The sequence below is a fragment of the Pleurodeles waltl genome, chromosome 3_1 (genome assembly GCF_031143425.1).
Source record: "Pleurodeles waltl isolate 20211129_DDA chromosome 3_1, aPleWal1.hap1.20221129, whole genome shotgun sequence".
NCBI lineage: Eukaryota > Metazoa > Chordata > Amphibia > Caudata > Salamandridae > Pleurodeles > Pleurodeles waltl.
Genome location: NC_090440.1, coordinates 626339691 through 626367301, shown reverse-complemented (window position 1 = coordinate 626367301; position 27611 = coordinate 626339691). Strand labels below are relative to the sequence as shown.

The window sequence follows — 27611 nt, the reverse complement described above, 5'->3', positions numbered from 1 at the left end:
TATTTTGGGTGCTGCTTAAAGCTATGTGGTAGGGGAAATTTCCTTTATGGACTAGGTGGTCTCACACAATATATAGTGTCTTCTCAAATAGTGTCTTCTCAAATAGGTGTCTCATCATTTGTTCTTAATCTCACCAGTCACCATGAATAAAGGTGTATTATTTCACAGGTGATTGACTAAGTGTTTTTATTATTTCCCTAGCACAACTGGATCCCACATCCATCCAGATAACTTTCATCTCTGCACTCCGTCCGAGTTCTTTAAACGGTGAGTTTGAGTCCGTCCAGGTGGCATTGTCCTACCCGGATGGGGCTAGGTGGTCATATGATGAAGCAAGACACTATATAGTGTGTGAGACCACCTAGTCTGTAAAGGAAATTTCCCCTACCACATAGCTTTAAGCAGCACGCAAAATAAACCTCAAAATCTGAGACAAAAGGGTCCAAGGTAAAATTTGTTGCCAGTGGTTCCCACACAAATACCCTATACTTCTTGTGTATACGGTTCTGTTTCTCGGGAGAAAGTATGGGTTGTTAGTCTTTCCTCTCTCCCCGACTCTCTGGTTGTGTTCAGACCTCTTAGCACTATTCATACACAAGTCACTATTCTCTACTGCTCCAACCAGGATGAATTCTATGACTCTCTGGTTACAGACACAGACCTCTGCAGTGCACTAATAGAGGTTTCCTTATGTACAATAGTGCATTTCCCACTAATTAACAACTTGCTTTTTATTTAAACTGTGCTTTATTTTATATGTAGTTACCTCAAGGTGAAGGACCGAAAAAAAAGTTACAGAATATTTTATTTTATTTAGCCACGCATTTGACTTTGCCCCCACATCACTCACCCCGCCCCCACTATGCGCAGTATCACAGTTCTCATACTTTTTTTTTAATGCACTGCGAGCGCTAAATAAACCAGTACCAATTGAGGGAATATAAAAAAATAATAAGATTACTTAACTGATGGCTACTGGAGTAGCGAAGACTGAGGGGCCATAAGGAATGAACGCAGCATGTTACAATATTTTGAGGACTGTTATTGGTGGTTTTCAGCACCTTCCTTATGCTTTATAGTAGAGGGTGCTTTTATGGTGTTTGAAAAGGTTTCTGGTGGTGAATAAAGTGGAGAAAGGGATCATAATCGTTGCCCCAGGTCCAGGCATAGTATTATTTTTTTAGTTTATGAAAACAACTTCCAGTAACTGCACCTATTTGCACGCTCAGTGTCTTTTCGGGTTGTAACTGAAGGGTTTTTTAAAAACCTTTTTTGCAACAGGTTGGAAGTGGAAATAGAAGAAGGCACCAGTCTGTGACCACCTTGGACTCCAAGCAGGATAAGCTTCATTGTTTCGCTTTGAAAAAAGGTATTCTGCATCCACCTGTCTGCATGTAACTGATGTTCTTGCAGGTCTTGCTTGTAGAACTGTCGTCTAATGTACATTTGTGCCACCAGTTTAAAATGCATGCTACTTGCAGTTTTTTTCAGGATGTTAAAACGTAGGAGGGACAGCGGTGACCTCAGTGGAAACAAAAACAGTGGGAAAGCCTCTTGAGGAAGAAAGGAAGCCCAATAATACTCTTTGATAGAGAAACTAGGGATGACTCAAGCTAGTTTAAGTAGTCCTACTCCACGTGTGCCACAGTAGTTATCCCACACTGACATTTATAAGTCTAGGAGCTTCATCCCAGACCCCAAGGAGTTCAGTCTCAGTTCCACAATTGATGTTCGACCCATATTGCCAAGGACAGTGACAGGAGGTAGATTCTAAGTGCTGCTGGAGTTGGGTAGCTACAATTTTCGGCACAATTCTTTGGCAAAACAAGCAGGTTAAATGTAGGCCAATAATTGCCCAACTAGGTTGGATCTAGATTAGACCTTTGAAAGCGGATGTACGGCCTCTTTTTCGATTGGGATATGGTAGATTGTTTTTGTAGAAGGGTGTTCATAAATTGCTGGTGTTGATAGCTAAGGTTCTGTATAGAGATACAATATGTCTAATAGGGCGGCAGGTATGGGCAGCAGCCTGCTGCAAATTGCAGCTAACAGGCCGTTCTTGGCCATGGTTCTTAACTGCATGGTCATTGCTGCAAGTCTCTGGGATAGTTGAAAAAAAGAGTGTAAAGTTTTCAGTGTCAACATAGCATACTACACTATTCTTTGGAAATCGCGGGTGCAATGCTGCACCATTCCAGCAAAGGATTTTGGTAGTTGTAGCCCATGAGCAACGACCACAGAGGGTTAATCATGGTCACTGTGCCACTGAATCCACTGAGGTAGCGGTTGCAGTACCAACCAGGGTTGTACCTTCTTAATTTAACAGAAATAGCATAATTTTTGTTGTTGACACTTCCTGTTGCAGAGTATGAAATTGATGTGTGTTCCATTTAAAATAAATTAATATAATGTCAACTCTTTTTAACTCAAACAGCTAAATATAACAATCGCCACCAAACCTTAAATTAAACATATATCCATCATGACACTCAATAAAATTAGTTTTAGGGGTTAACCTTATACGCCAAACCATTTAACTCCTAACCCCTCAATCTCACAACGTTAAACCCCCAAACCCTTAACCTTGTATCCTAAACCATTAACAATATATCCTTAATCTTGTTCACTAAACCATAACCTCTACCCCTTAAACCAGTAGTACCCAAACTAGTAACCCTAACTCTGTAGTGTAAACTCTTAATCTTGCATTCTTTACCTTATACCCTTTACCCCATACTCTTAACTCTGTAACCCTAACCCCATACCTTTACCATCAATACTCCTAAACCCTATGCACTTTGTCCTGTACCCGTAACACTTAAAGACTTCACTTCAAACCCCTAATTCACACCTCAAACCCTTAGCCGGTTGGTACTGATGATCTTTGAAAGTATTTGGGCATAATTTTAGCAAGTAAGGGAGCCTACATTCTTCTGGTAGGGTTTGGGTGAAGTTGGTATTCCCACAAGAACATTTTGAAAACAAATAGATCAAATAGTGCTTTATAATGAACGCTTTTCACATTAATGTGCTAAAAAGTCATTGGCTCTGAAAAGGCTTCCCGAAGCACAGAGCTGCCAGAGTTGACCCCCCCTTCTTTCCAAATCTGCTATGAGAGCCTTGATGATTACATTCAGTGTGCCAGGATCAGTGTTTTTCAGTGTGTGTTCTCTTTGCCCCCCAGAACCAGGAAGCCCCTTTATGGCAAGAATTGCCTACAATATACAGTGCCAAAATGTTGCCATTTAAGACATCCACATAACTTCAGTGAGCCATACATCAAAAGATGCCACTAGTTTCATAAGAAGAGCATTTTGCCATGGTTACCCACCCCTGTTACCCCAAATGCCATGATTTTCCTTCCTTATGCCAAGAATTACCACCAGTATACCAGGGCAAACATTTCGCAATGGCTGCCCCTTTTATACCAAGAGTTACCTTAAGAATTGCAGTGATTTTTCATTTTTTTAAATTTTAGACAAACAAATAGATGGTTTTCTGTCTGCATTTATCAGTAAAAACTGACAACTTAGAGATTTGTATAGATTCAAACTGGAACTGACATCACAGGAAAAGACTCTGCTTCATCTTAGATAGGAAACCATGCATAACATCCTTCCTTCCTTTTATTGGTGTCAGCTTATCCGGCCATAACAATTTCAAAATTACAAATTATAAACATTTAAAACACAATATTGAAAAAACAGTAATAAAAAAGTGCAATGTCTTAGTAACCTCTATAGTTAGTTTCAATTCACTTGTATTCAGGCATTCCTAGCGGCACCATACACAACTGAAGCATTTGCAGAATATGGCTACTGATACTCGTATCCTTCCCTTGTCACTCATATCACTATTAAACTAGTGCATCTAATTGTCCTGATGCATACCACGAAATAGTCATATGCTTGGCGTCTAAACAGCTAACATCCTCTGTCTAAACTACTTTAACCCTATCTGCAACTATTGCTTCATTGGTAGAGAACAGAAGTGTCCCCAACCACCTCTCAGCAAAAATCTGTTAGGCCAGCTGTACTAACAGTCTGTAATCTTTTGAAGACTGAAGGCGGTTAAAAACTATACATAATTTAAGTCTCTTAAATTCCATGCCTCATGGATATATGCTGAGACAGCCAACACGGTGTCTTTATCATCACTACGCATACATAAGGCTTCCGCTTCCTTTCATTTCCTGACACCGTACTTTTTAAAAAGTGGACATAAAAACAGACGGCGTGGTGAAATTGTAAAGGGGCATAATAGAAGAAAGTGGACAAGTGTTTCCTGGCCACCCAAGTGACAGGGACAGCGAGCCAACCTCCCATTCTCGGCAATATGCAATTTGTTAGTCACTGAGGTCACTGGTAATGTGCCCAGATGAAATTTAAGATAAAGGGATCTTTTTTCCGCCGGGTACATAGTGTCAATAAAAGTAAATGGTTTACATTCTGGGTTAAATAATAAGTAATGTCTTAACAAAGGGCCAGGTGAGTTGAGGAGCCTGAGTTTTATAGACCCAGTATGCCCTTATTACTGCAGAAAGAATGTCTGTCCTAATGTTTTCTGGGTGTAACCAGAAATCTTCTAGATCCAAGGCCACCCATGTCATTGAGACATGTTTAAACCAAGGTATCCTTTGGTAGTTTTGTAGTTTCATAATGTCTATCAGCCTGTGAAGAGATCCCCAACTTAAAAAGAACGATTTTAATGCTTGTCTACACCCCTTTCAAGAAAGTTATGATATTCGTTTGTTAATTTGAAGAAGCCCAAGTTTGACATGTTTCGTTCTCCACTGGTTTCCAGAATATTGCCACTGCCTTGCATGCGTGGTGCTCTAGGGAACGTGTGGAACACCTCTCCAAATGAACGTAGAAATGCCAGTTTGATGTGGAAAGAGCATTTCCTCAGCTATGCGTTCAGTGCTGTGTTCAGCAGCAGGAACGCATCTTCTTTTCATGCACACTGACAGAAGTTCTTGACACTGCTCTCAGCACAGATGTAACACAAATATGGATTGTGACTGTGTGATGGAATGTAACTGAACTGCATCCTGACACGCATAACCCTGACATCCATTTGCAGAGCACCATGTTCTTCAGTAGCACTTTGTAAGGTGACCGTGGTTGAGCTACAGCAGGCCCCTCCTTCTGTCAATAACTGTGGCCTGGAGATTCTGAGGGTTGAGTGCACACTACTGGCAGTATTTTTGAAAACAAGAACGTTGTATTTTTATGAATGCTAAATGAATGCACAACTCATATGGGCAGATTCCGGGTAGTATGGGATAATTTACAGGTAGCAAGGCAATTTGCTGACATGCCTGTTGATAAGCCACCACTGCCATTAATGTGTGTGATGAAACACTTAACCCTATATCCTAACTCTTAACCCTATATATACCTCAAGCCTTTAAATGCATAACCATTATAATCCTCAAACCATTATATGCCTAACCCTTTTACCCCAATCAGTTTACCTATACTCAAGACCCTTAGCTCTCCACCCTAAGTCCCTAACCATATGTCATGCTATGCCCTTTTTCTGCGACCCATACCCTTAAACGTCTTATCCTGTGCCCTAATCCATAACTCCACTAACCTCTATACCCCAACTCTTAACCCTGTACACTTAAATCTTATTCCTTTACCCTGTAGAAGGGATACATAATCAGTGGGTAGCTAAACCCACAGAGCAAAAACGTTCAGCTCTTTGTTGCCAGTTTAATGTAATATCAAGCTTTAATTCAAATTTAGGTTTGCAGATCAGTTCTATATTTTAATTTGTTTAATTTTTTTGCATAGATTGCTCGGCTGATTTACACCTAACTTAACAATGAGTTTAAGTGGACTGTTCAAAATTGGGTCTCTGGTTGGCCTGATAAACACACCCTGTCCAAGTAGGGACGACAGTCCTAGTCAGGGTAAGTCAGATACACACCATAAATTAAGCTGTGCTCAACCCCTGGTAGCTTGGCACAGAGTAGTCAGGCTTAAGAGGCAATGTGCAAAGTATTTGTGCAACACTTAATTACAGTAAAAGACACCACAAAAGGACGTAGAAACAGGTTTAGAAACATAGAGAATATTTATCTGATTAAAATAAGACCAAAATGACAACTCCAATAAGTAGATCCAATTTTAAAAATGTAGGTGACAATAGCGCATAGAATCGCAAAGTACCATGGGTGGTTATTTGGCCAGGCCAGAACCGGACAAAGTCACAAGTTCAGGCTGACCGAGATGGAGCGGGGGCTGGCTAATGGTGATCCACTTGGGCCCTCTGCCCATAGTACCTTAAATCCGTGTGCGTCGGTTCTGAAGGGCTGATAGCTGTGCGGTGAAGCTTTTTAGTGGTTCTGATGAAAACCACAAAAAGCAGAGCACCATAGGCCCACTTCCAAGGGTCCAGGACTGAGGTGGCACCACTTGGCAGGCTAGACTCACAGATGGCAGAGTCAGGATGCTGTAGCAGCTTATTTACACCACTCGCTGATGTCAGTGATGCTGTAGAAGAACAGGGGACAAGCCAACAACCCTTTGGAGATTCTTAGGTTCAAGGATGTAAAGAGCAAGGCTAGACCTTCTCACTGCAGAAAAGAAGCAGCTGGCAGCAGGCCAACACAGCAGAGCAAACAGCAAAGTGACAGTTCTTCCTACAGAAGCAGCAGTAGGCCAACACAGTAGAGCAAGTAGCAAAGTGTCAGTCCCTCCTACAACAGCAGCAGTAGATCAACACAGCAATGCAGTTGAGGAGTGGCTGTCCCTCCTGACAGCACAGCAGCCCTTTTTCCTGGCAGCGTGTCGTTGGTTCCAGTAGAATCTGAGTTGGTGGGATCTGGGGTCCAGTATTTACACATTTGGCCCTGGTTCTGGAAGATGGGAGAAGCTTCCAGGCATCCTTTTGAAGTGTACAGATACCCTGGCTGCCATCCTGACCAGACGTGTATTCAGATACAGGCAGAGGCACAGAGTGGTTGAAGTAAGAAAATGGCAACTTTCTAAAAGTGGCATTTTCAGACTTACAATTTAAAATCCATCTTTACCATAAGGTGTGATTTTAAATAGTGAGGGTAGCCACACCAAACTCCATATACCTATCTCTTCCCAATTGGAAATTACACGTAAAAGATGTAGATGTTTAAGATAGAGCCAATGCTATCCTATGGTAGAAATAGCCCTTGCAATAGTGAAAAACTAATTTAAGAGTTTTTCACTATCTGGAAATGTTAAAAGTGTCTGCCCAAATTTTTAAATACATTGCACCTTGCCCTTTGCGGTTAATTATGGCATACCTTTGGGGTGCTTACATGTAATAAGAAGGAAGGTTTGGGCATAGCAAGTGGGTACACTTGCCAGGTCGAAATGGCAGTTTACAACTGCACACACAGGCCTTGCAGTGGCAGGCCTGAGACATGTTTGAAAAGCTACTGTGGTGGGTGGCACAATCAGTGCTGCAGGCATTTAATTCAGGTCCTGGGCACATATAGTGCACTTTGTTAGGGACTGCCAAGTAAATCAAGTATGCCAAACAGGTGTAACCCAAGCATACCATGTTTAGAGGACAGAGCACATTCACTTTAGCACTTTTCAGCAGTGGTAAAGTGCCCAGAGTCCTAACACCAACAAAATCAGGGTCAGAAAAATAGGAGGAGGAAGGCAAAAACTTCCAGGATGACCCTACAGAAAGGGGCATTTCCAACACCGACCAAGTGCTACCTTGCATTTCTTGTCAGTATCCAACATTTTTATGTTTTGGTAAGCAACAATTCCTATTTGTGTTTGACTAGAAAATGGAACATTAGTGACTCGCCTGCAACATTTTTCAACCTTTACTATTCTGCAAAAAAAAAACGGTAGTGAATTGCCATGAAGATAAGAATGGAAAATGGGCTGAACGTACCTGAATTCCCAGTGAGGGTCCTATGATGCGCAGCCTCATCGCTGGGGAGAACATAGGAAGAAAAAAAGGATAACAGAGCGGGAAGAGGATATGATGCAGAGAGAAACCAACAGTTGAAAGTAAGGAAGGACTTCTTACAGGAAAGAGGCAGGGAAAAAGGGAGAAAAGCCCGCAAGGAGCAAGCAGAAAGGAGAGTAGGATGCGGAGAAACAGAGTTAGTCTCCACAGGACCAACCAGGAGAGGGTACTCAGATGATTCTGAACGAGAGGGAACATCAGAGGAGGCTGTGGCCACAAACGTGGAAGATTGAAGCTCTGAGGATGAGAAGGATGCCTGGATGGAGGAGTGGTGGATACAACCAATGGGAGCTGACAAGCCTGCCACATCTCAGGAGAATTGTGGCTTCTCGGGTGAGTACTCATAAACCGGAAAGGGTGGAATACTGAAGTTTGGTGGCTTTGTTCCCTTCCTTAAGTTTTCCTCTAGCGGAACCTGACTGAAAGGGAATTGTACACCTGGGTGATTGTGAAGGGAAGTCACCCTCTTTTGAAATGTATAGATAAGCACTAGGTGTACTTGAGAGCAACCACAAGAGAACCCTGAAAAGAGAGCTGGTGCACTGCGCTGTTTGACCTAAAACCTGGCAGTAAGGAGGTCACAGGTGAAGTTGGTGAAGGAGGGGGTCTATCAGAGTGGTAACCCTCTGAGGTTCTAGTGCACAGACATATCCTGACCAAAAGTAACAACAACAAAAAATACATTTTGTAATGAGATCGGAGTGATCATATAAAACATTTACTGAACACTTAACTGTGCACTCTTCTTTCCTTGAAGGGGAGTTGATGGCACCATCCTGACGAGCCCTAAAAAAGGAGAAGGAAGACTTAACAAAGGAACCCCTTCAATCCTATCCTGACAAAATGCACAAGAAATTAGAAATTGAGACTGTAATATTTTTGATTCGAGACCTAGCTCTAGCCCAATTTTTATTTTTTATTTGTACCTCAGTAAAGCCATAATTTGCAAATCAGTCTCAGACCAGCCTCCTAAACCTTATTTATGCCCATTCCTCCATAGGGCCCAATGTTAAAAGCATCAAAAGCACATTTCCCACAGCCAGATTATAACTATATAGTAACTATACCCAACACTCTCATTACATTAAATTATTCTCGTAACTGATCTATCCTCTTCCATAATAAAGTTTATGATTTTCCCAACTAAACATGGCAACTGTATTTCACAGTATTGCATTCACAGTGCTCAAATTGTTAATCATTTGATTAATGCATACAAATGTATTATGTCAATTTAAAAATATTTGTAACAAATATCAAAGGAATAAGGAGTCAGACTTTTCTAAAACAATGTAAGGTTGTAAAAGTGGATATTGAGGAGCTGATTTGGCGTCTCCTTCAGTGACTCATACGGTTTTTGATGGCTAAAGTTAACTACCCTTAAATCTGCTTACATTTAATATTGAACTACCTTGAATGTGTTATAAAACTAGCCTAGCATCTGTAATTGTCATTATTCAAAAAGGAAGTACATTATTTATGTCTCTTATTTTTAAGGATGCACAGTTAATACTGCTAACTCAGTTTCATGTGTTTAAAACTATAATTTTCCGAAGCATTGTATTTCAGTTCTTTAATGGGTATTTGTAAACTCCTATTGTTGTTCTGAGTATGGGTTTATCTACAATATGTGTTATACTATAGACCTGTTTAGTTATGATCATTTGAAGTGTGTTTCACTCAGACCAGGCTCTTTTTTTACAGTACTTTCTTACATAAATAAGTTAAAGTCAGATCAAACCGGCCATTTTAAGAAATTAAATTAGTCCATCTGACATAAAAGGGAATATGTGTGAGGATATTGCCACAGCAATGCTAGAGAAATGAGGAGGAGAGGAAGTTAATCACAGAGCTGCATTGGAGACAGAGTAAAATATAACCTCTTGCATTACATCTTAGAGAATTTATGTCAAGGGCTGGTCTTCTGGACTACACTGGTCAAGGTTTCTTCTTGTGAAGATAAGGCTGTTTATCTTCAGAGGCAGGACTGGACGCCAGATTGAAACCAGAGTCCAATATTGCTCCAGGAGGAAACAGCCTAGCAACAAGGAAAAACTGGGAATCAGAGACAAAGCCTTCAGGCTGGTCCAAATGGGAAGCTGTGATAAGCAGAGGAGGACTGCAAACAGCAGATATCTATTAATATCAGGATTTAACAATGGCAAGAAACAGTTGCGATGCAACCAGACCTGCTTATATACTCGAGCACAGAAAGTGATCTTGGATTGTGAAGATAAAATAAGGTTACATAGGTCTTCTTGAAATAGAAATAAACATGATCAACAATATGATTAGTATGCAGCATGGTTTCATAATTCTCCAACTGGTATCTTTAATATTTTTTCTGCATTCGGTGTAGACAATGAGCCTGCATGCAAAAATCATCCCAGAATTCCCTGCGTGCCTTGTGATGTGCAGGAAAATATGGTGGTAAGCAAGGATGCCACTGCGTCTTTGCTGTGGAGGGAGGGTTCCTTAAAAGAGCCGCTGTGTGCTTGCCCAAAGGTAAGGAGCTTTTCCTTACACTTTGCCCCCTCCTAGGAGCTCTGGGATTTAAAAGGATGTTTCAAGAAAAAACTTTTCATCCACTGTGGGGCATGAACTTGACCTGCGGGTTCCCAAGAAGGATCACAAGGATATAATCTCTCCAGTTAATTAAAGATTGTAATTTTCCATTTTAATACTGGGATTTTCCTGAACTTCATATTCAGGCATGCTCATTTTAGCAGGACCACACTTGCGTGCCAGATATGTTTTTAAATGGGACACATGAAAGGAAGGGTGAACATTCCAAGAGAACGGGACTTTTAAACGTATTGTGACTGGGTTTATTATTTTGGATATTTCAAAAGCACCATAATGTTTTCAGAAACATTTTAACAGCAAAAATGTATGTGGTAGGTTAACACTTGATAACCATAGCTTGTCGCCTACCTTGTGGATAGGAGCCTGTCGTCTGTGTTTAGTAGCCTTAATCTTTTGCTTGTCTTTTCACCTTTGCAAATTAAGCACTAGCTTTTCCCTTATGATTTTCAAAATTCCCAAGGATTATCATACTACAGGCACAGAATCTTCGGCATAAGGGAATGTTTGTGGGTGGAACCAGTTAAGGTAATAAAAGGTGAAAACATCGTGGAAATATAAGAGCATTATTGTATGGAAATTATGCTGCTTGTAAAATGGATTTCCAGTTATCTGGAATGGTAGAAATGTAACATTAAAAACTCTTCAAGAGGGTTGATTAATCTTTTGGTCTGGCCATTGGACTGGGGGTGAAAACCTGAGGTCAGAGCTCTTTGAGTACCTAATTTATGATGCAGAACTTGGAAATATGTTGAGTGTCTCTATCAGAAATTAATTTTGAAGGTGGCCCATGGAGTAAATTCTTTTTAAGTTGATGATCTTAGCCATTTCCAGTGCTGTTACCCAAGGTTTGGGAGACATTTTTAGAGTTAGCAATAATCCTGCTTTTCTTTGTGTTTCAGATTTGTTTTGGATGAAGATTTCACAGGTCTTAACAAACTTGGTGATGAGGTCTTCGGTTACTCTTTGACCCAAATGACCGAAGACTGGTGCATCATGATATAGTTGCATTATTTATTTCTATGATTGTTTTGTGAGAATAAAACGTTTTGTTTGTACAAAATTAGTGAATGGATTTCTTTGAAAAGGAAGTCTGGATGTAGTTGTTTAAGTTTTTGTAGACTCATTATTTTGAGAAATGTAGAGGTCATAGATGAAACAAATGCTTGAGGGTTAATGATATTCTCTGTATTCTTGATATTACAAGACTCTAGGTAACATCTGGTTAGGATTTCAGAGCCAGGAAATTGCAAAAAGAAAAGTGCCCCACAGTCAGCTATTTCAACAATCAGCTGTTAAATAACTTTTTTTTTTGTTTTTTTTTAATTGTGTTTTCAAAATTAGATGACACACAACAAGATGCAACATTGATGCATCAGGCAAAATGCATATCCAGCATGTGACAAAAAGCGTAACAAACGTTAAGACCGGGTAAGTAGCCACCTCGATCCCATTAGCAATGTTACATACTATACATTCCAAACAAGCAAAGTATAAACGAGCGAGCAGCAGATATCCCAATAATGCATGCCACCATCAGCATCAAGAGGCAAAGGCATGAGAAGAGATAGCTAGAGAGGAGGAACAAAAGAGAAAGTCCTCATAACTGAGCCGGACAAGTCAGCGTGCTCACAGCAGAACAAAAGGAGAGAGAATGGATGGAAAGGATGGGGGGGTAACGGGCGCGGGCAGCTCTAAACACCAGTTGCCGTCTCATTCCTCTGCTGCTCACTTGCAAGTAAGGTTTGCAGAGGGGACCACACATCCCTGGGTTGGGAGTTAAGTGGCATCAACTCCCAATATAGAGTTAACGGCTCCTGGCAGTACGCAGCATCATGCAACCAATCCTGGCGGCGAGCCACATGCCCTCTACCCCAGCACTTCGCCACTCTGTGCTTTGCCAACACCAGAAGCAGCCCCACTAATCTCCTGCACTCAGAGGGAATCTCTTGAACGTAACCCAGCAAAGCAAGTTTAGGGGACCTCGGCAACTGAAGCCCGACCATCTCCTCCAGCGCACTCAACACCTTCGTCCAGAAGTCTCGCAACGCCCCACAACCCCACGCCAGGTGCAGGAAATCCGCCCCAGCGATGTGCAACGATCGCATCTGTCATTGGACCGCACACCCATCTTCGTAAGGCAACTCGGCGTATAGTGTAAACAGTGCAGAAACTTAAAATGCAATAAACGGAGCCTATAATTGGGGGATAGCTCTCGCACCTGGCGCTTCGGCATACATATCTAGTAAGTGCAGGGCCAACAAATCAGCATATTCCTTATAAAAGGCCGCTGTGAGCCCATCAAGGCCAGGGGCCTTATCGCTGGGCAAACTGTGGATGAACTGGACTATGGGGCTCATTCTGACCTTGGCGGGTGGCTACTGCCGCCCGCCAGGTGGAAACCGCCATGCGGCCGCACTCACGCGGCCCTCATTCCGACATTCCCGCTGGGCCGGCGGGCGCAAACCAAGTTTGCGCCCGCCGGCCCAGCGGGAATGAGGCCGCAACACAGAAGCCGGCTCCGAATGGAGCCGGCGGTGTGGCGGCCGTGCGACGGGTGCAGTTGCACCCGTCGCGCTTTTCACTGTCTGCTAGGCAGACAGTGAAAAGCTGGCCGGGGCCCTGTTAGGGGGCCCCAGGACACCCCTTACCGCCATCCTCTTCCTGGCGGTGAAAACCGCCAGAAACAGGCTGGCGGTAAGGGGGTCATAATCCCCAGCGCAGCGCTGCAAGCAGCGCTGCAAGCAGCGCTGCCCTGGCGGATTATCGCCGCCGGGGCAGAAATGGCGGAAAACCGCCGACCGCGGCAGAATGGGGAAGAAAGCACCGCCAGCCTGTTGGCAGTGCTTTCAGTCATACATTCGTGGCGGCCGTCAGGTGAATCTCCTGAAGCATGCAAACATCTACCGCATGACGCTGCATATAGGCAGATATCAGCCGCATCTTGCGGCCATCGTTCAGCCCCCGAACATTCCAAATCGTGCAGTTCACATATACCACCTCCCCTAGGCTCCATCATATCACACATCCCACCTGCACCATGCCCATCTCATCCCAGAGCACAATACGAAGCAGCATCGAGGGCAAGATAATAAAGAAAGACAGAAGTGAAGAAAAAGCATATAATGCAATAATCAACAAGCCCACAACCTGCCAACACCCAAACAGATGCCCAACAACTTAGCAATAGACAACTTAATTGGACTCATTCTGTGGAGCGTCAGCGTGGCCATCTGTTAACCACCCAAGTATGGATGGGTGGGCAGGCGCTCTCTCAGCGCCAGTCATTTTTGGAGTCGGGCTGCGCCGAGAGACGAGACTTACTCAGGGTCCAACGGGACCCACATCGCAGCGCCCCTCAAGGACAGCCACATTTCAGTCGTTATCACCGAGGGTGACGCCACCCCACCCCTCCATCAGCCTGCGAGCAGTCCAGGGGCGCCTTTTTGGGGATAGCTTCAGCATATTTAATTGCCAGTTGTGGGTCTGTAAAAAAAAAAGTGTAGCTTGCCGTTGTGCTGTATTCGCAACTTGGCCAGGTAAATGAGGGAATATTTGGCATCTGTCTGACTCCAAGTGCGCTTGGCTGGAAGAAACTCCCTGCAAGCTGCCTGTACCCCAGGGGTGTAGTCCGGGAAAATGCTGAGCTCATTGGCATTCTAGATCACGAGGTGACGCTCTCTAGCGAGACAGAGTATTGGATCTCTATCTCTATAGTTTAATAAGCTCACAATGACTGGACGCGCCGGGGTCCCAGACGGCGTCCTCTTTCCACTACCAGTACCTGGGAGAGCTCACCAGGGAAGATCGCAGACAGCATAGTCTCCACATAGTCCTCCATCCGTCCCATTGCCGTCAACTCCGGGAGACCCAAAATAAGGACATCCTCCAGATCAGCGGTGTGAGATTCCACCTGTTCAAGGAGAGTGTCATGGCCGTCCACCCTCTCTTTCAAACGATCCATTTGTTCAGTCAAGTGATCCAGCTTGGCGTCAATGCTGGCCATACTGTGCTTGAGATCCAGGAACATAACCTTCATGGTTGATGACATGGGCAGCCACCAACTCACTCCACCTGTGGGGCCCACAGCAACAAAACGCACCTCGCCGCTGCCCAAGCGAGGCGCGCACTGGGCCCGGCGCTGTCTCAGCACGCTGCGCAGTCACACTCGACTCCCACTGCTGGGCCGTCTCATTTTCGTTGCTCGTGACTCTGGAAGCTGCCTGGGATAGGATACATATAGCAGACCGCCTTGGGCAGCCAATCTGTTAGGATGAAGGACAGATTAATGCTCCTGCCCTGCAGAGCCTCACGGTGTGGCAGACCTTTTGCAGGACGGCCAAGCCACGCCCTAGCTTGTTGAAGAACTTGGAGGTTTCAGTGATTAATATAAACTACTACTTTGTTGGGCCACAAGCAAAAAATGCCTCCACTCTAGAAATGCTCCTTTGATATCAAGGAGTTCTCCAAATACAGAGTAATTTCTTTTGGATGGAGAATTTGTTTTCGAGACTAAAGCTACAGACGTTCTCCTTTTTGAGTGGGTTGAACTGAAACAGCTATGGCATGATATGAAGCATCTTTTTCACCGATAAAGGGCTTGGCAATGTCAGTTTGTTGTATAATTGGAGCCTTAATGACTTCAGATTTCATTGTTTTGAAGGTGATATAGACATCTTTGGGCCACTGAAAGGATTTCTTCATTTTTAATATGTAAGTGACTGGTAGGACAAATTGAAAGAATTTATTTATGCATTTGCAATATTAGTTACCAGGCCTCTAAAAATAGTTAAAATGTTACCAGACCTACAGATCTAGAACTCCAATAATCTACTTGTTCTAACTGTAATGTACCTGGCCTGTAAACTGGTCTCAAATTGTGTGATCCTGTGCAAATATTTCATTTTACAGATCCACTTTATTCATAATCACATACGAGAGCACCTTCAAATATGCAAGTTCAGCTTTTCTGCTGTACAAACAACTCTTTTGTTTGATTTAAAAAAAACTCAACATTTACCCCATGTATATTAAAAATCTAGCCCCCATCTAGAATACACATGACCACTGACTTGCCTCTTAGTTCACAAATAGCATTTTCATCAAGGCGGGACAGGAATATTTTTTGTTCATGTTTAAAAACTCATTTGTAATGAATATATTACTAAAGCATGATGTGGTGGCACACTGTAATTTACAAACAGCACATTTCCCATTGGAATGGCCCAAACATTCCCTCTAGCATGCAATTTTACTGATAAAACTGCATAGCGTATAAACAATCTGTGGAAATTGTGTTTCAGCCAAAAATATTTATCAGTTCCACGTTACTTAGTAAAGTGTTCTGATGTGTTTCATAGTAAACACACAATTACAAAGATTTGCTTTCATAATTACTGAAATACACTTTCAAATGTTTGTATAGTTAATTCACAAGCAATTTAAATACTGTGTGTTATTAAAAAAAACTGCCAAGCTACAGCTTTTGATTTCACGCTCTTTATACAGCACGATTTTCAGTTTACTTTATAAAATCCTTTAACTTTGCAGCCAAAGAAAGAAAGGTAAACCACATCATCTAGGATAAAATAGAGATTCTGTCACATGTTAAAACATAACTCTAGTGCTCCACAGAGTACATATGGAATCAAAACTTATTGGGTCAGGCTAGCAGTTTTTCCTCTCAACCTTTGTAACACTTGTTTAACATGTTTGATGTGTTCACCCTGCTCTTTGGAAAAGACTAAAATGTCATCAAGATAAACAGCCATAGCCAGGAAAAGTAAGCCTGAGAAGACCGCATTCATAGAACGCTGGAGTACAGCTGGAGCATTACGTAAGCCGAGAGGCATTATTCGATACTCAAAGTGTTCAAAGGGTGTTCTGAACACTGTTTTCCACTTGTCTCTGAATCGAATCTGAATCAAATGATAAGCTCCCCTTAAGTATAACTTGGTTTTGATCCTTGAACGGCTTCTAATGTGTCCGAGATTAACGGCAAAGCGTTTCAGTGCTTTACAGATAGCTGATTTAAGTCTTTGTAATCAACTCATGGGCAGAATTTCCAGGCCTTGAAAAATCATAAAAATGTAACTAGACCTCCAGGTCGAGTAGCTTGAATAATCTATTGCACCTAACTGTAATGTACTTGACCCAGAAACGGGTATCAAATTGTGTGATCCTAGGCAAATATTGTATTTTACAGTCTCCTTTTTCTTCATTCTCACATATGAGTGCACATTCAAATATGCGAGTTCAGCATTTCTGCTGTAAAAGAATCTTCTTTTGTTTGATTAAATACTCTAAACGTTTGCTCCATGTATAATAAATCTAGCACACATATAGGGTACACATGATCCATGCATGACTTACCTCTTAGTTTACTAATAGCTTTGCCATCAGGGCAAGAGTGTTTCTCAGTTTGTTTAAACACTCACTTGTAATAAATATATTACTAAAGCATGACATGGTAGGGCACTGTCATTTACAGACAGTACATTTCCAAGAAATGTCTAAAACCCTTCCCACTAACCTGCAGCTTTACTGATAAAATGTATAAACAAGAATCTGTGAAAACTGGGTTTCAGAAAACATTTATCATTTGCACATCACCAAGTAAAGCGTTCTGACTTTTTTTCCATCCTATTAAAATATTTTTTTCTTCACACAGAAGTACAAAAAACGGTCTTTCACAGCTACTGAAATATGTTTTGAAATGTTTGTGAAGTTGACTTAGTTATATAAATGTTGTGTGTTAGGAAAAAGCTGAATCTAAAAGCCTTTCACTTCACATAGGTCAGACAGTGCACCTTACAAAATCCTGGAACTCTGCAGTCACAAGGAAAAGTATTTCCATGCAAAGAAGACAAACTGACATTTGACCTCTGTCTGTGAACACAGAGCAAATGTGACAAGAATATGATTTAAAGGCATCCTAATTGCTAATTCAGTTTCTGACTGAACAGAACACATGTTATTTGTGCACTCAAGGGTGGAGTGGAATCTAAAAATAGCTTGACCTCATAAAATAAAACTTGCCAATGAGTAGATTTTTGGAGCCTGGTTTGGGTGTTCCTTTCTTAAGTACAAAGAACAAGGACCTTCCAGCTGGAGGAAGGAATAATAGGTCCATTTGCTAGATTTGAATCCAAATAATCCCTTAAAGCTTGTCATTCTAAGGGGGGCAAGAAAAAGATTCTCCTATAAGGTACAATGACGTCTGGTAAGATTTCAATGGCCCAATCAAAGAGGCAAAGAAGTATTCCATTAGCTGTACTTTCTTGAAACACATTCAAGACTCATTATAGATGTCTGGGATATCTGCAAAATGGGCAACTGAAGGAACAGGAATTTCAAAATGAAGCTCAGATGTGCATATGAAAGATTGGTCAATAGTACAGTGGTTGACACTTAATTGGGAACCTAATAAGAGAGTCTTGGCAACCCAGTTAGTATAGGGATTATGCTTTGCAAACCAGTAGAATCCTTGAAAAATTGGATAAAGAGGAGAAGCAATTAGATCAAAGGTAATCAACGCATAATGCATCTTTAGAGGTAGTGGTTGAACCTCTTCCACTACCAATCCAAATGATACTAAAGAACCTTCAGCTGCCTCCACAGCCACTAGAAGCTTCTTTCTGGTGACAGAATTCCAGTGAAGTTAAGCCCATTGAATGTCCATGTACACGTTTGATGCTCTTCAGTCAGTGAGGATAGGAATGTTAAGAGGAGTAGGCTGGATAAGTATTTTTACTTGTAGAAGAGCAAAACTAGGTGATATTAGTGATGAAGGCAGGGGGTGTTGTTCATCACTCACCTCTATTCTCTGCACTGGGTGTGTGCTCTTTAGTTTAGTTTCCTGACTTCTGCGAGGGATGCACAGGTCTTACAGGATATGCATTCAGAAGGTATCCTTTTCTGAACACAGGACATACATAGTCCCAGTTTTTGTCTCCTTTCCTTTTCCCTTTTCTTCTGTTAAGGGAACTTTAGCATACCCCACTTGTATAGGCTCTTCTTCAGTCTCTGAAACCCTAGACAAGGTTTTGTACATTGGTATGAAAGGATCCTCAGAGGAGGATTGTTTTCTTTGCTCCTGACACCTTTCATGAAGGTAATTATTAATTTGAAGAGCAGAGTGGATGAAAGTGTGTTCAGGTCATCTCATAGTTCCCCCCTCCCTCCCACCACCAAAGAGTGTAAATAAGGTTGAATTTGTCAAATCAGTTTTTCTAGCCAGTCATTTAAACTTTGAGAGATACAATTGTAGGTCCAGAACCTTGTGAAAGTTCCAAAATCTGTTATCCCTATGGTCAAACATTTATCAAAATACAATCAGACCCTAGACGAACAGTCACCTAGGCTCTTATCATTAGTAAACATGACTACAGAAACACTCTCTACTTTAGAATCCCAGCCCATGTTCTACACAGCCTCCAAACCACCCAGAACACCACTGCCAGGTGTAAATTCAAGTTGCTCACCCACGCCTACAAAGCTCTCCACAACACTACACTGTTCCAGCATACATCAACCACTGCTTCAACTTCTACCAACCCAACAGAAGCCTTCGATCTGTGTCTTAGGCAAGAGCACTCCTCCGTTGCATCAGAAAGACCAGTAGCGGAAGACACTCCTTCTCATACCTCACAGCCAAGCCTGAAATAATCTCCCAAAACACCTCAGAACCTCCCCATCCCTCATGGACTTCTGAAGCAACTTTAAAACATGGCTTTTCCCGCAGAAACAGGCATGATCTTCTCCTCCCTGCTCAGGTCTGCCCTAATTAGTGCTTGGGTACCCTCACAAGTGATTAGCCATGCTCTACAAATCCACATAACATAGCATGCAGGAAAGTTGTCCAGAGGAAGACTGGACTCGGAAATCAGGGGCATTGCCCACGCTAAGGCATTTCGGATGTTATTGCTAATGACAATGCCACCTTAGACCGATCAGAGGCGTAGATATGAGGTTTAAACAAGTAATGGACCTGAGGGGTGTCAGAAAAGGTCTTTAATTTTTTAGACTTCTCATCGAGTTCCCATCAAATTTAATATCTACCAAACTGGCCAAGGGAAGATCTAGGGAACCATGATGTAAAATGGCCAGTGACTGATGGAGGGACGCATTCTCAGAAGTCAAATTCTGGACTGGTACGATTGTTAACTGCTGCAAGTAATTCTTGTAACCAAGGGCCACATGTTTTCCCTTTAAGGAAAACGGGCTGCGTTTAAAAAAAATAAATAAATAAAAAGATTGCTTTATTTAAAAGCAATCACAGACATGGTGGTCTGCTGACACCAGCAGGCCACCATCCCTGTGATTTTTGTGATTCCCGTGGGTCGCAAATTGCGACCTACCTCATTAATATTAATGAGGCAGGTCTATTTGAGACCCACCGTGAATCGCAAAAGAAACTCAGTGGAGTTTCTTACATTTGGCATTGCGATTCCCTAATTGCGATATGCATAGAATCGCAATTAGGGAATTTCAATTCCAAATATCCGTACATGTGGCCCTAAGAGGATTCATGGGCTTGGTCCATTTTCAACATGCACTGGCATCGCAACCAGTGAAGAGCTGGTCTTCTGGGCGATACTGATGAAGGTTCTCCTTAAGATAAGGCCGTATTTCTCCAGAGGCAGGACCAGATGCCAGATTGCCACTGCTCCAAGAAACAACCCAGCAGGAAGGAGAAACTGGAATCCAGAGAAGAAACCTATAAGCTGGTCCAAACTGAAAGCAATGGTAAATAGAAGAGTACTTAAAATAGCGGAGAGCCACTGAAAACAGAAGTGAGCAATTGCAAGAAACAGTTGTGGCGCAACTGGACTTATCAGTGGACCTGCTTGAATAGTGAAGAACAGGATGTTACCTACTCCAAGAAAAAAGGTTGGGCATCTTGTATTGTGAAGATAAAATATGGTAAAGAAAACTTCTTGAAATATAAATAAACATGATCAACAGTATCATTAGTATGCAGCATGATGTTATATATCCCCCTGGTGTTTTTAATATTGTTCCTACATGGAGTGTTTATCAGGAGCCGACATGCCGAAATCGCCCCAGGATTTCTTGCGATGCACAGGAAACAATATAGTGGTAGGCGAGGAGGAAGGGTTCCCTAAAGGAGCAGTGCACTTGCCGCAAAGGTATGGACATTTCCATTACAGTTTATTTCCAGGCAATAACTTTCATACAATACATTTCTGTCCCATTTGGGGTGATTCCTTGGTGCCTATGTGCTCAAGGTGCTGAAAATCACTTGACCTAAGACACTTGTCTCTGCGAAATGAATCAGCAGAAGAAAATGGGTCAAGGTCACAGAATCCAAGCAAAGCAATTCCATACTGTAAGGACATTTAGGAAGACCTGCTGTTAGATTGTTAGAATGATGGGTCTGTCTCAACTGTAAAACAAAGTTAAACGCTGCTGTGTTGCACATGAAACACAAGGCTTACACAGAGGAACCATGTGGTAATGGTAGAGGATGCGAGAGTGCAGTCGTCGTCTTATGCGGAGTTCCTAGTGACTCACAGGTTCACTGGTTTAGTGCCTCCAAAACCTAGAAGGCTACAAGTAAATAAAAGCACTTGCACCAGAAAGGACTATCGCTTGGAACTTTGCATGTACAAGATCCTTATCTGTAAGGGGGAATTAATATATAGAATTTGGCTTCACAACTGTTTTGCCTCGCATCTGGTTTGAAGCCCGTTTGCTGCTCGGTCTACAGAGGTTCATTCTTTCTTTTGCCATTGTTAATAATCTTTTTCTGTTGCTACTTTCTGATCCTGCTGTCCCTGCTTCCATTCCCTATTCTCTTGGGAATCCCATCTATCCATTGTTGGAAATTCTGATTCAACTTTATGACTATCTATACCAAACCTTCCGCTGCCTCTGAAATAGTTCCATTTGAAAAGTCCACTCTCTCAAACATTGGATCAGTTGAAGATCCCGCCTGTATAAAGCTACATGGATATTATTAGGGTGTTGGGGATTCTACATACAATACGTTGGATAAGAGTCTCGTGGATCTTTCTATGGGTATGATTTACTCTCGATTTATTTCTCACATACTTGTTAATTTGCAGGAGTAAGTTACACCTATTCATGGAAGAAAGCTTTGTGAGGTGGACTCGTAATGAATATAGTACTATGTGTATAGAGATGACAAAAAGGAGCTGTTTTTGTTTCATTATTATTTTAAAAAAAGGAGCTGTTTTAATGCCACAACGTTTTTAAAATTTTATTTTTATAGTCTTTTTGGTGTTTTTTGTGACTTGTTTTTTAATCATTTTTGGCAGTTGGACTCTGACATGAATCTTCTTGGCATTGTGCTCGCCCTCGCTCTGGTTTATCAGCTGTCCGATGCAACGCTGTCCAAAACAGATGTCAAGAAATCTTCCACAAAAGCACCAGAAGTCAAGGTAACACCATTACTGAATCAAGAATAATTTAGTAAACTGTTTTGTTGGTCTGACCTTTGTTGCATGGTACTTTCTGGTGGTGCTTGTTTCAGAGGTTTAAAGACTTGTTATAAAGCCTCTTTCTGATAGATACTTCCATCCGCAGATTTCTCACTTTTCAGATATTACAAGGTGATTTTCAAGCAAGAGATCTCACATCCTACTGGAAGTGCCAGCTAACTGCACAGGAACGTCGCACTGCCCCAGAAGTGATGGAACAGAGCCACATATAGAGGCACCACTCTTCTGCGCTGACATCGCTGACTTTCTTTCTGTGCCCTTCAACTTAAGTTAGGAACTCTGCTCCTAATAGATCAATCTTTTGATGACTTCAACCATTTTCTACAAACAGTGTGTCAAAGAAGAAATGTCTCGCCCCAACTACAACAGGGTTCAAGCCATGCAGTGATTGCAGGAAACAGATGGTCACAGATCCCTCAACATGTGTTTTTAGTGCCTGGTCTCTGGTCACAACTCGAAATTAGTATGTGCGTCCTGATACACCCAAAAGCTGTCTGAGAACGGGAGGTGAAAATATGGCGGTCATTTTGACAGGCTAGCGTTGCATACTGTCACATTATGAGTGTGGCGGGTTGTCCACTGCCAGCCCGCCACATCACCACTCACACCGCCCCGGCGGTATGAACCGCCGGGCCGGAGATGTTCATCTCCAACCTGGTGGCCCACAGTATACCGCCAGCAGTATTATGAGCTTGCCTTCCGCCATGGTTTCTGCGGCGGTAGCAACGTCACGAAAACCATGGTGGTAGGGTCTACTGGTGTCAGGGAAGGAATTCCCTGTCACTGGTAGACGGCTCTGCCCCCTCCCATCCAAACTCACCCCCGATCCAAACACACACCTGTTATAATGACGCAAAATCAATATCAAGAAAGTAAATTACGATTTATTCCGGTCCAGATGCCATCAACCAAAAACAGGCCACACACTCCATAAAGCTTTCCCCCAACCGATTCCGAACATCCGTCTCCTCGCGATCCCGAGAACCTTCGGAACACAGTGTTCTCAGCGGGATCGCGAGGACACTGACACTACTGTATGTCGGTAAATATAACACATCCCCCTTACTTACACAACTACTAAATAGTACAATTACTTAACAACTACTAAATAGGAATACAGAACAATTATGAGATAATAATGAAAAGAAGTACAGAAAAATATGAAAACATAGTATATAAAACAAATATATGTCTCAAGACACAAAATCCTTTAGCCAACGTGGCTTGCGATGAACTCTGAGGTTCCTTTTTAACTCAGTAGAAATTTCGGGCATGTTGTCTTGATGCATAAGACCGTTGGATTCACCAGAAGTTAGAAAGTCCTTGGATCCACTGTGCACATGAGATTTCTGCAAGTCCTGACTGTGAGATCCAGATGGTTTACTCCACTTTACAATCCTGGACATGCTCCATGCATCACCATTGTTTAAAATCACAACATTCCGCCTAACTTCCTTGATGCAGAATGGACCCATGAATCCTGACATCCCTTTCTTCCCAAAACCAGGTTTCTTCACTAATACCCTGTCACCTACTTTCCATTTTGCTTCAGCTGCATTATGTTTGATATCATATCTATTTTTATACCGAACATCCGTCTAAGGAAATTCTTCAAAAATATCACAATTGGTATCTTGATCATTCACCACCAAGACTTGACATGCAGCGTTAGGATCTAACTTAATACCCATATCCCGCTGATGTCGCCAACCCAACAAATTGTCACCCCTTTTGGCTACATAAACCTTTCCTACAGTCCTTTTATCTTGAAATTGAATTGTCATAACCTTGTAACCTATTATGTCAATCTTGGTGCCACCATAACTCACCGGACTAATATCAGGTTCTTCTAAAGGACCATATTCATTGCCAAATATTGTGTGCCAATTCTTGTCACCTACCATGGTGTATGGAGATCCTGAGTCTGCCAGCACCTTAACAACTTTGTCATCTATTCTAACAGCACATTCCGGCATAACTATGGGTCCCTCATCCACAGCTCCTACATTGTTTACAACACAATCATCTCCAGACTTCACGCAGAACACCATTTTGCCCATATCGTCAGTAATAGAATCTACATTCAACTGTTTTTCAGCTTTGCAAACCCTTGCATAGTGGCCCCTCTTTCCACACTTTCTACAAACAGAATTCTTAGCATAACAATTTGAACTGTTAGCAGTATGTCCTGAGTTGCCACAACGGTAACATCGCATTTCTTTATTTTCTTTCCTTTTTTTGTTGTCAAAACTGACTCTTAACACTTCATCATGATCACTAGTCACTTTTATAGTATCAGATTCAGAGACAGAGTGTGTTCCAGGATCGTGCATTTCTTTAATCCAGTTGCTGGTGCTTTCCATTCCTTCCACTATTGCAATCGCCTCTCTCAGATCAGGGTTTTTTGTTAACAACTTTTCTTGTACACGTCTATTGTTGGTACAACGCACTAGCTGATCTCTGATAAGAGAGTCAGTTAGGTCACCAAAATCACATGTACGCGCTAAGGTTCGCAGGGAAGCAACACAATTTCCCACACTTTCTGTTTTCCCTTGAGTTCTGGCAAAGAACTTATGTCTTTCAAGGACTATATTTAGCTTGGATTCAAAGTGTAGTGCTAACATTTTTGTTGACATCTCGTACACATCTCTTGGTTCACCTTCAGCTCCACCAAACTGCAATATTTCCAAACTGTCATATATATTCCTGCCTTCCACTCCTAAATTGTGCAGAAGTACACTTTGTTTCCTTAAAGGGGAAAACTTTTCACCTCCAATCGCTATTAAATAGGAATCAAATAGATTTTTCCAGCGTTTCCATGGCAAGATTGGGTCACCTTTGTCCGATAAAAATGCAGGAGGCTGTGACATTGTAGTATTTGCCATTGTGACAATAATAATACTTGTAAAAATCGACAGTTCCAACTAGTTCATGAATTGGTGCAAGGAGCTTAATTGCTTTACAGCTGAAGAATGCAATAAACTAATCAAGTGGTTTGACGAAAAATAATACACCTAAAATGGCTGCCAAATAACACCAAAAATGTATCAGTGTTCACAGACAAGTCAAACTCCTGCAAGTCGCATTGCACACATGAAAAGCAGCCCACCTGAACACTGTGTCGAGTATCGCAGCGCCTCCAGAAATATCAGCAGTTTCACTGTCCCAATTAAAACAGTCTCAGTCACGAAGATCAGGAATGTTTGGCCTGTTGACAACGACGCTCAGCAGTCAACTGGCGTGACTAAACAGTCAGATTCGTGGGTTCGTGAGAGGTTGATGGTAACGCCTGTCCCCTCCAGGCTCTCGTCGCCAGTGTTATAATGACGCAAAATCAATATCAAGAAAGTAAATTACGATTTATTCCGGTCCAGATGCCATCAACCAAAAACAGGCCACACACTCCATAAAGCTTTCCCCCAACCGATTCCGAACATCCGTCTCCTCGCGATCCCGAGAACCTTCGGAACACAGTGTTCTCAGCGGGATCGCGAGGACACTGACACTACTGTATGTCGGTAAATATAACAACACCCCCACCCCCTCCGATCCATTCACACACACACACCCACGCACCCATTGACGCAGGCACTCGTAGACATGCATACTCTCAATCATCCATATACGCATACACTCATACATACTAACACGCTTTCATACAGACATCCAAACACGCACTTACTTCAACATTCATACACACATTCACTCACATGCATACAACTACGCATGCATGACAACACTCACAGACACATTCACATACGCACGCACACATTCCTACACACACACCACACACACACACAACACCCCTCCCCTGACGGATGCCAACTTACCTTGTACGGTGAGGAGGTCGTCTGACAGGGAATGGGAAGGGGCACTGATACAGCTGCCAGCAGGACACTGCCAGGACTTATTATTTGTCAAAAAATGGCTGGAGGCGCTCTAATGGTGGGGCGGTGCAGGTGGTAGCACAGCCCAGGCGCCTCGTCCGCCAGCATGGCTACTGCCAGATTTCCGCCCTTATTGTGGCAGAAATCCGGCAGTATCCATAATATGGCGGACAAAAGACCACCAGCACTGGCAGTCTTCTGGCACCCGTGGCATCGGCGGTATTCTGTGAAGACTGCCAATGTCATAATGAGGCCATGTCGATTTAACATAAGAAGTCAGACTGAAGTAATAGTCCCACTCCTGATCCATATGGCAGGGCCAATCTTGCCCTAGGTCTGATCCCACACAAATTGTCTGTCCTGATTAAGATTGTTGTACGTCGCAGCCACAAGAGCAAAAAGATGAAGTGGGGTTCGATCCCCTCGCCACTGGAAGTCAAGTGACAAGTTGTGCAGCTGGCATTCCAAGGGCCCATTGCCCCAAGCGTCTGCAGACTCTCAGTCCTCTCCTTAGTTGATCCTGGCATGCCCCAAATTCCACATGCCATCATCAACCCTGCTGCACAGAGGAATTTAAAGGTGCCATGCTACAGATTTTTAAGGCGCTGCTGGCTCCCTCTGGACTGCCTTACACCACACAGACCCTAAGTGGAATTCAGTCATACTTTTCTCAGCATGTTTTTTTTTGCAGCACCGACTTGCTAGCGAGCCCATGCTGACACCATTTCAGACACTCACTCTGGTCCTAGGGTCTATGCCAATTCCTTCCTTGGCGATACTGACTCCCATTCCAGATCCAGTCCTGACCCCATTATCCGACCCACATCTGTCACGCTGCTTCGAAATTAGCAAGGTCCATTCAGTAAAAATTGAACCTGTTTCCCAGTGTCTTCTACGACACCACTACTCAACTGCTTTAATTGCAGGCGGTTGGGCTTTTACTACGTGGCAGCCAAATAGTGGAAGCTTCTCACTGTGCATCATAAGGCTCATGATAAGTTGATGCCATTTGAAGAGCCGTGAAAGCATGGTTGTTTTCATCTGTTATCGTTTTCTCTATTCCTAATTCTTCTGTATAGCTTCTCTCTGTTTTGAATTTTGGAGTGCCAGGACACCTTTTAGGTAACCATGCGCTTTAAGAAATTTCAAAATGAATAAATATTATCAGAGGCTGAAGGCCCTATTTGTCTCGGATTCAGATGTGTTCCAAGGCTTACAACTTGTCCTCCATGACAACGATGAGGAGGCACAACTTACTTCTTCCTTATTATACATATTAAGGGCTTTATTTTGACTTGACTGTGACAGGCAGCTGGGTTGGATATCTATCCAGAGACTGAGCTGGACCCACCACATGATCCAATAATGGAAAAACGTTTTTTTTTTTTTTTTTTTTTTTTTGCAGTTGTGCACAGAAATGCAGAAGCCTTGAACTACAACCGCCCATTTTTTAAACAAAGTCAGATTTGCTCATATAAGTCCTCCAATTGCCAGGGTGCACAGAGCACTTACTGCTATTTAGTGAGACACTCAAGGAGTCCCTTAGTTAATTGACCTGTGGCTACGTGACATAGACTGCCCCTGGGTGACCCTGCAATTCTCACTCAGTGCCTGGCTCCAGGAAGCCTAGTGGTGCAAGCGTTGACCAGAACAGTGAACATCTTTTCTACCAAACCTC

At 42.5% G+C, this 27611-nt stretch overlaps 1 protein-coding gene across 3 annotated transcripts in view; it reads left to right on the top strand.

Moving 5' to 3' along the window:
• CHID1 (chitinase domain containing 1) overlaps positions 1-27611 on the top strand; it is a 1285476-nt gene that overhangs the window by 20508 nt on the left and 1237357 nt on the right. Inside the window, exons 2-4 of one of the 3 annotated variants that reach the window (XM_069223133.1) lie at positions 202-267; positions 1282-1369; positions 21864-21986. In XM_069223133.1, the coding sequence (XP_069079234.1) occupies positions 21876-21986 (111 nt within the window). In that variant the 5' untranslated portion in view covers positions 202-267; positions 1282-1369; positions 21864-21875. The remainder of the gene's footprint in view (positions 1-201; positions 268-1281; positions 1370-21863; positions 21987-27611) is intronic. The other 2 variants (XM_069223132.1, XM_069223131.1) reach the window with 2 other exon arrangements.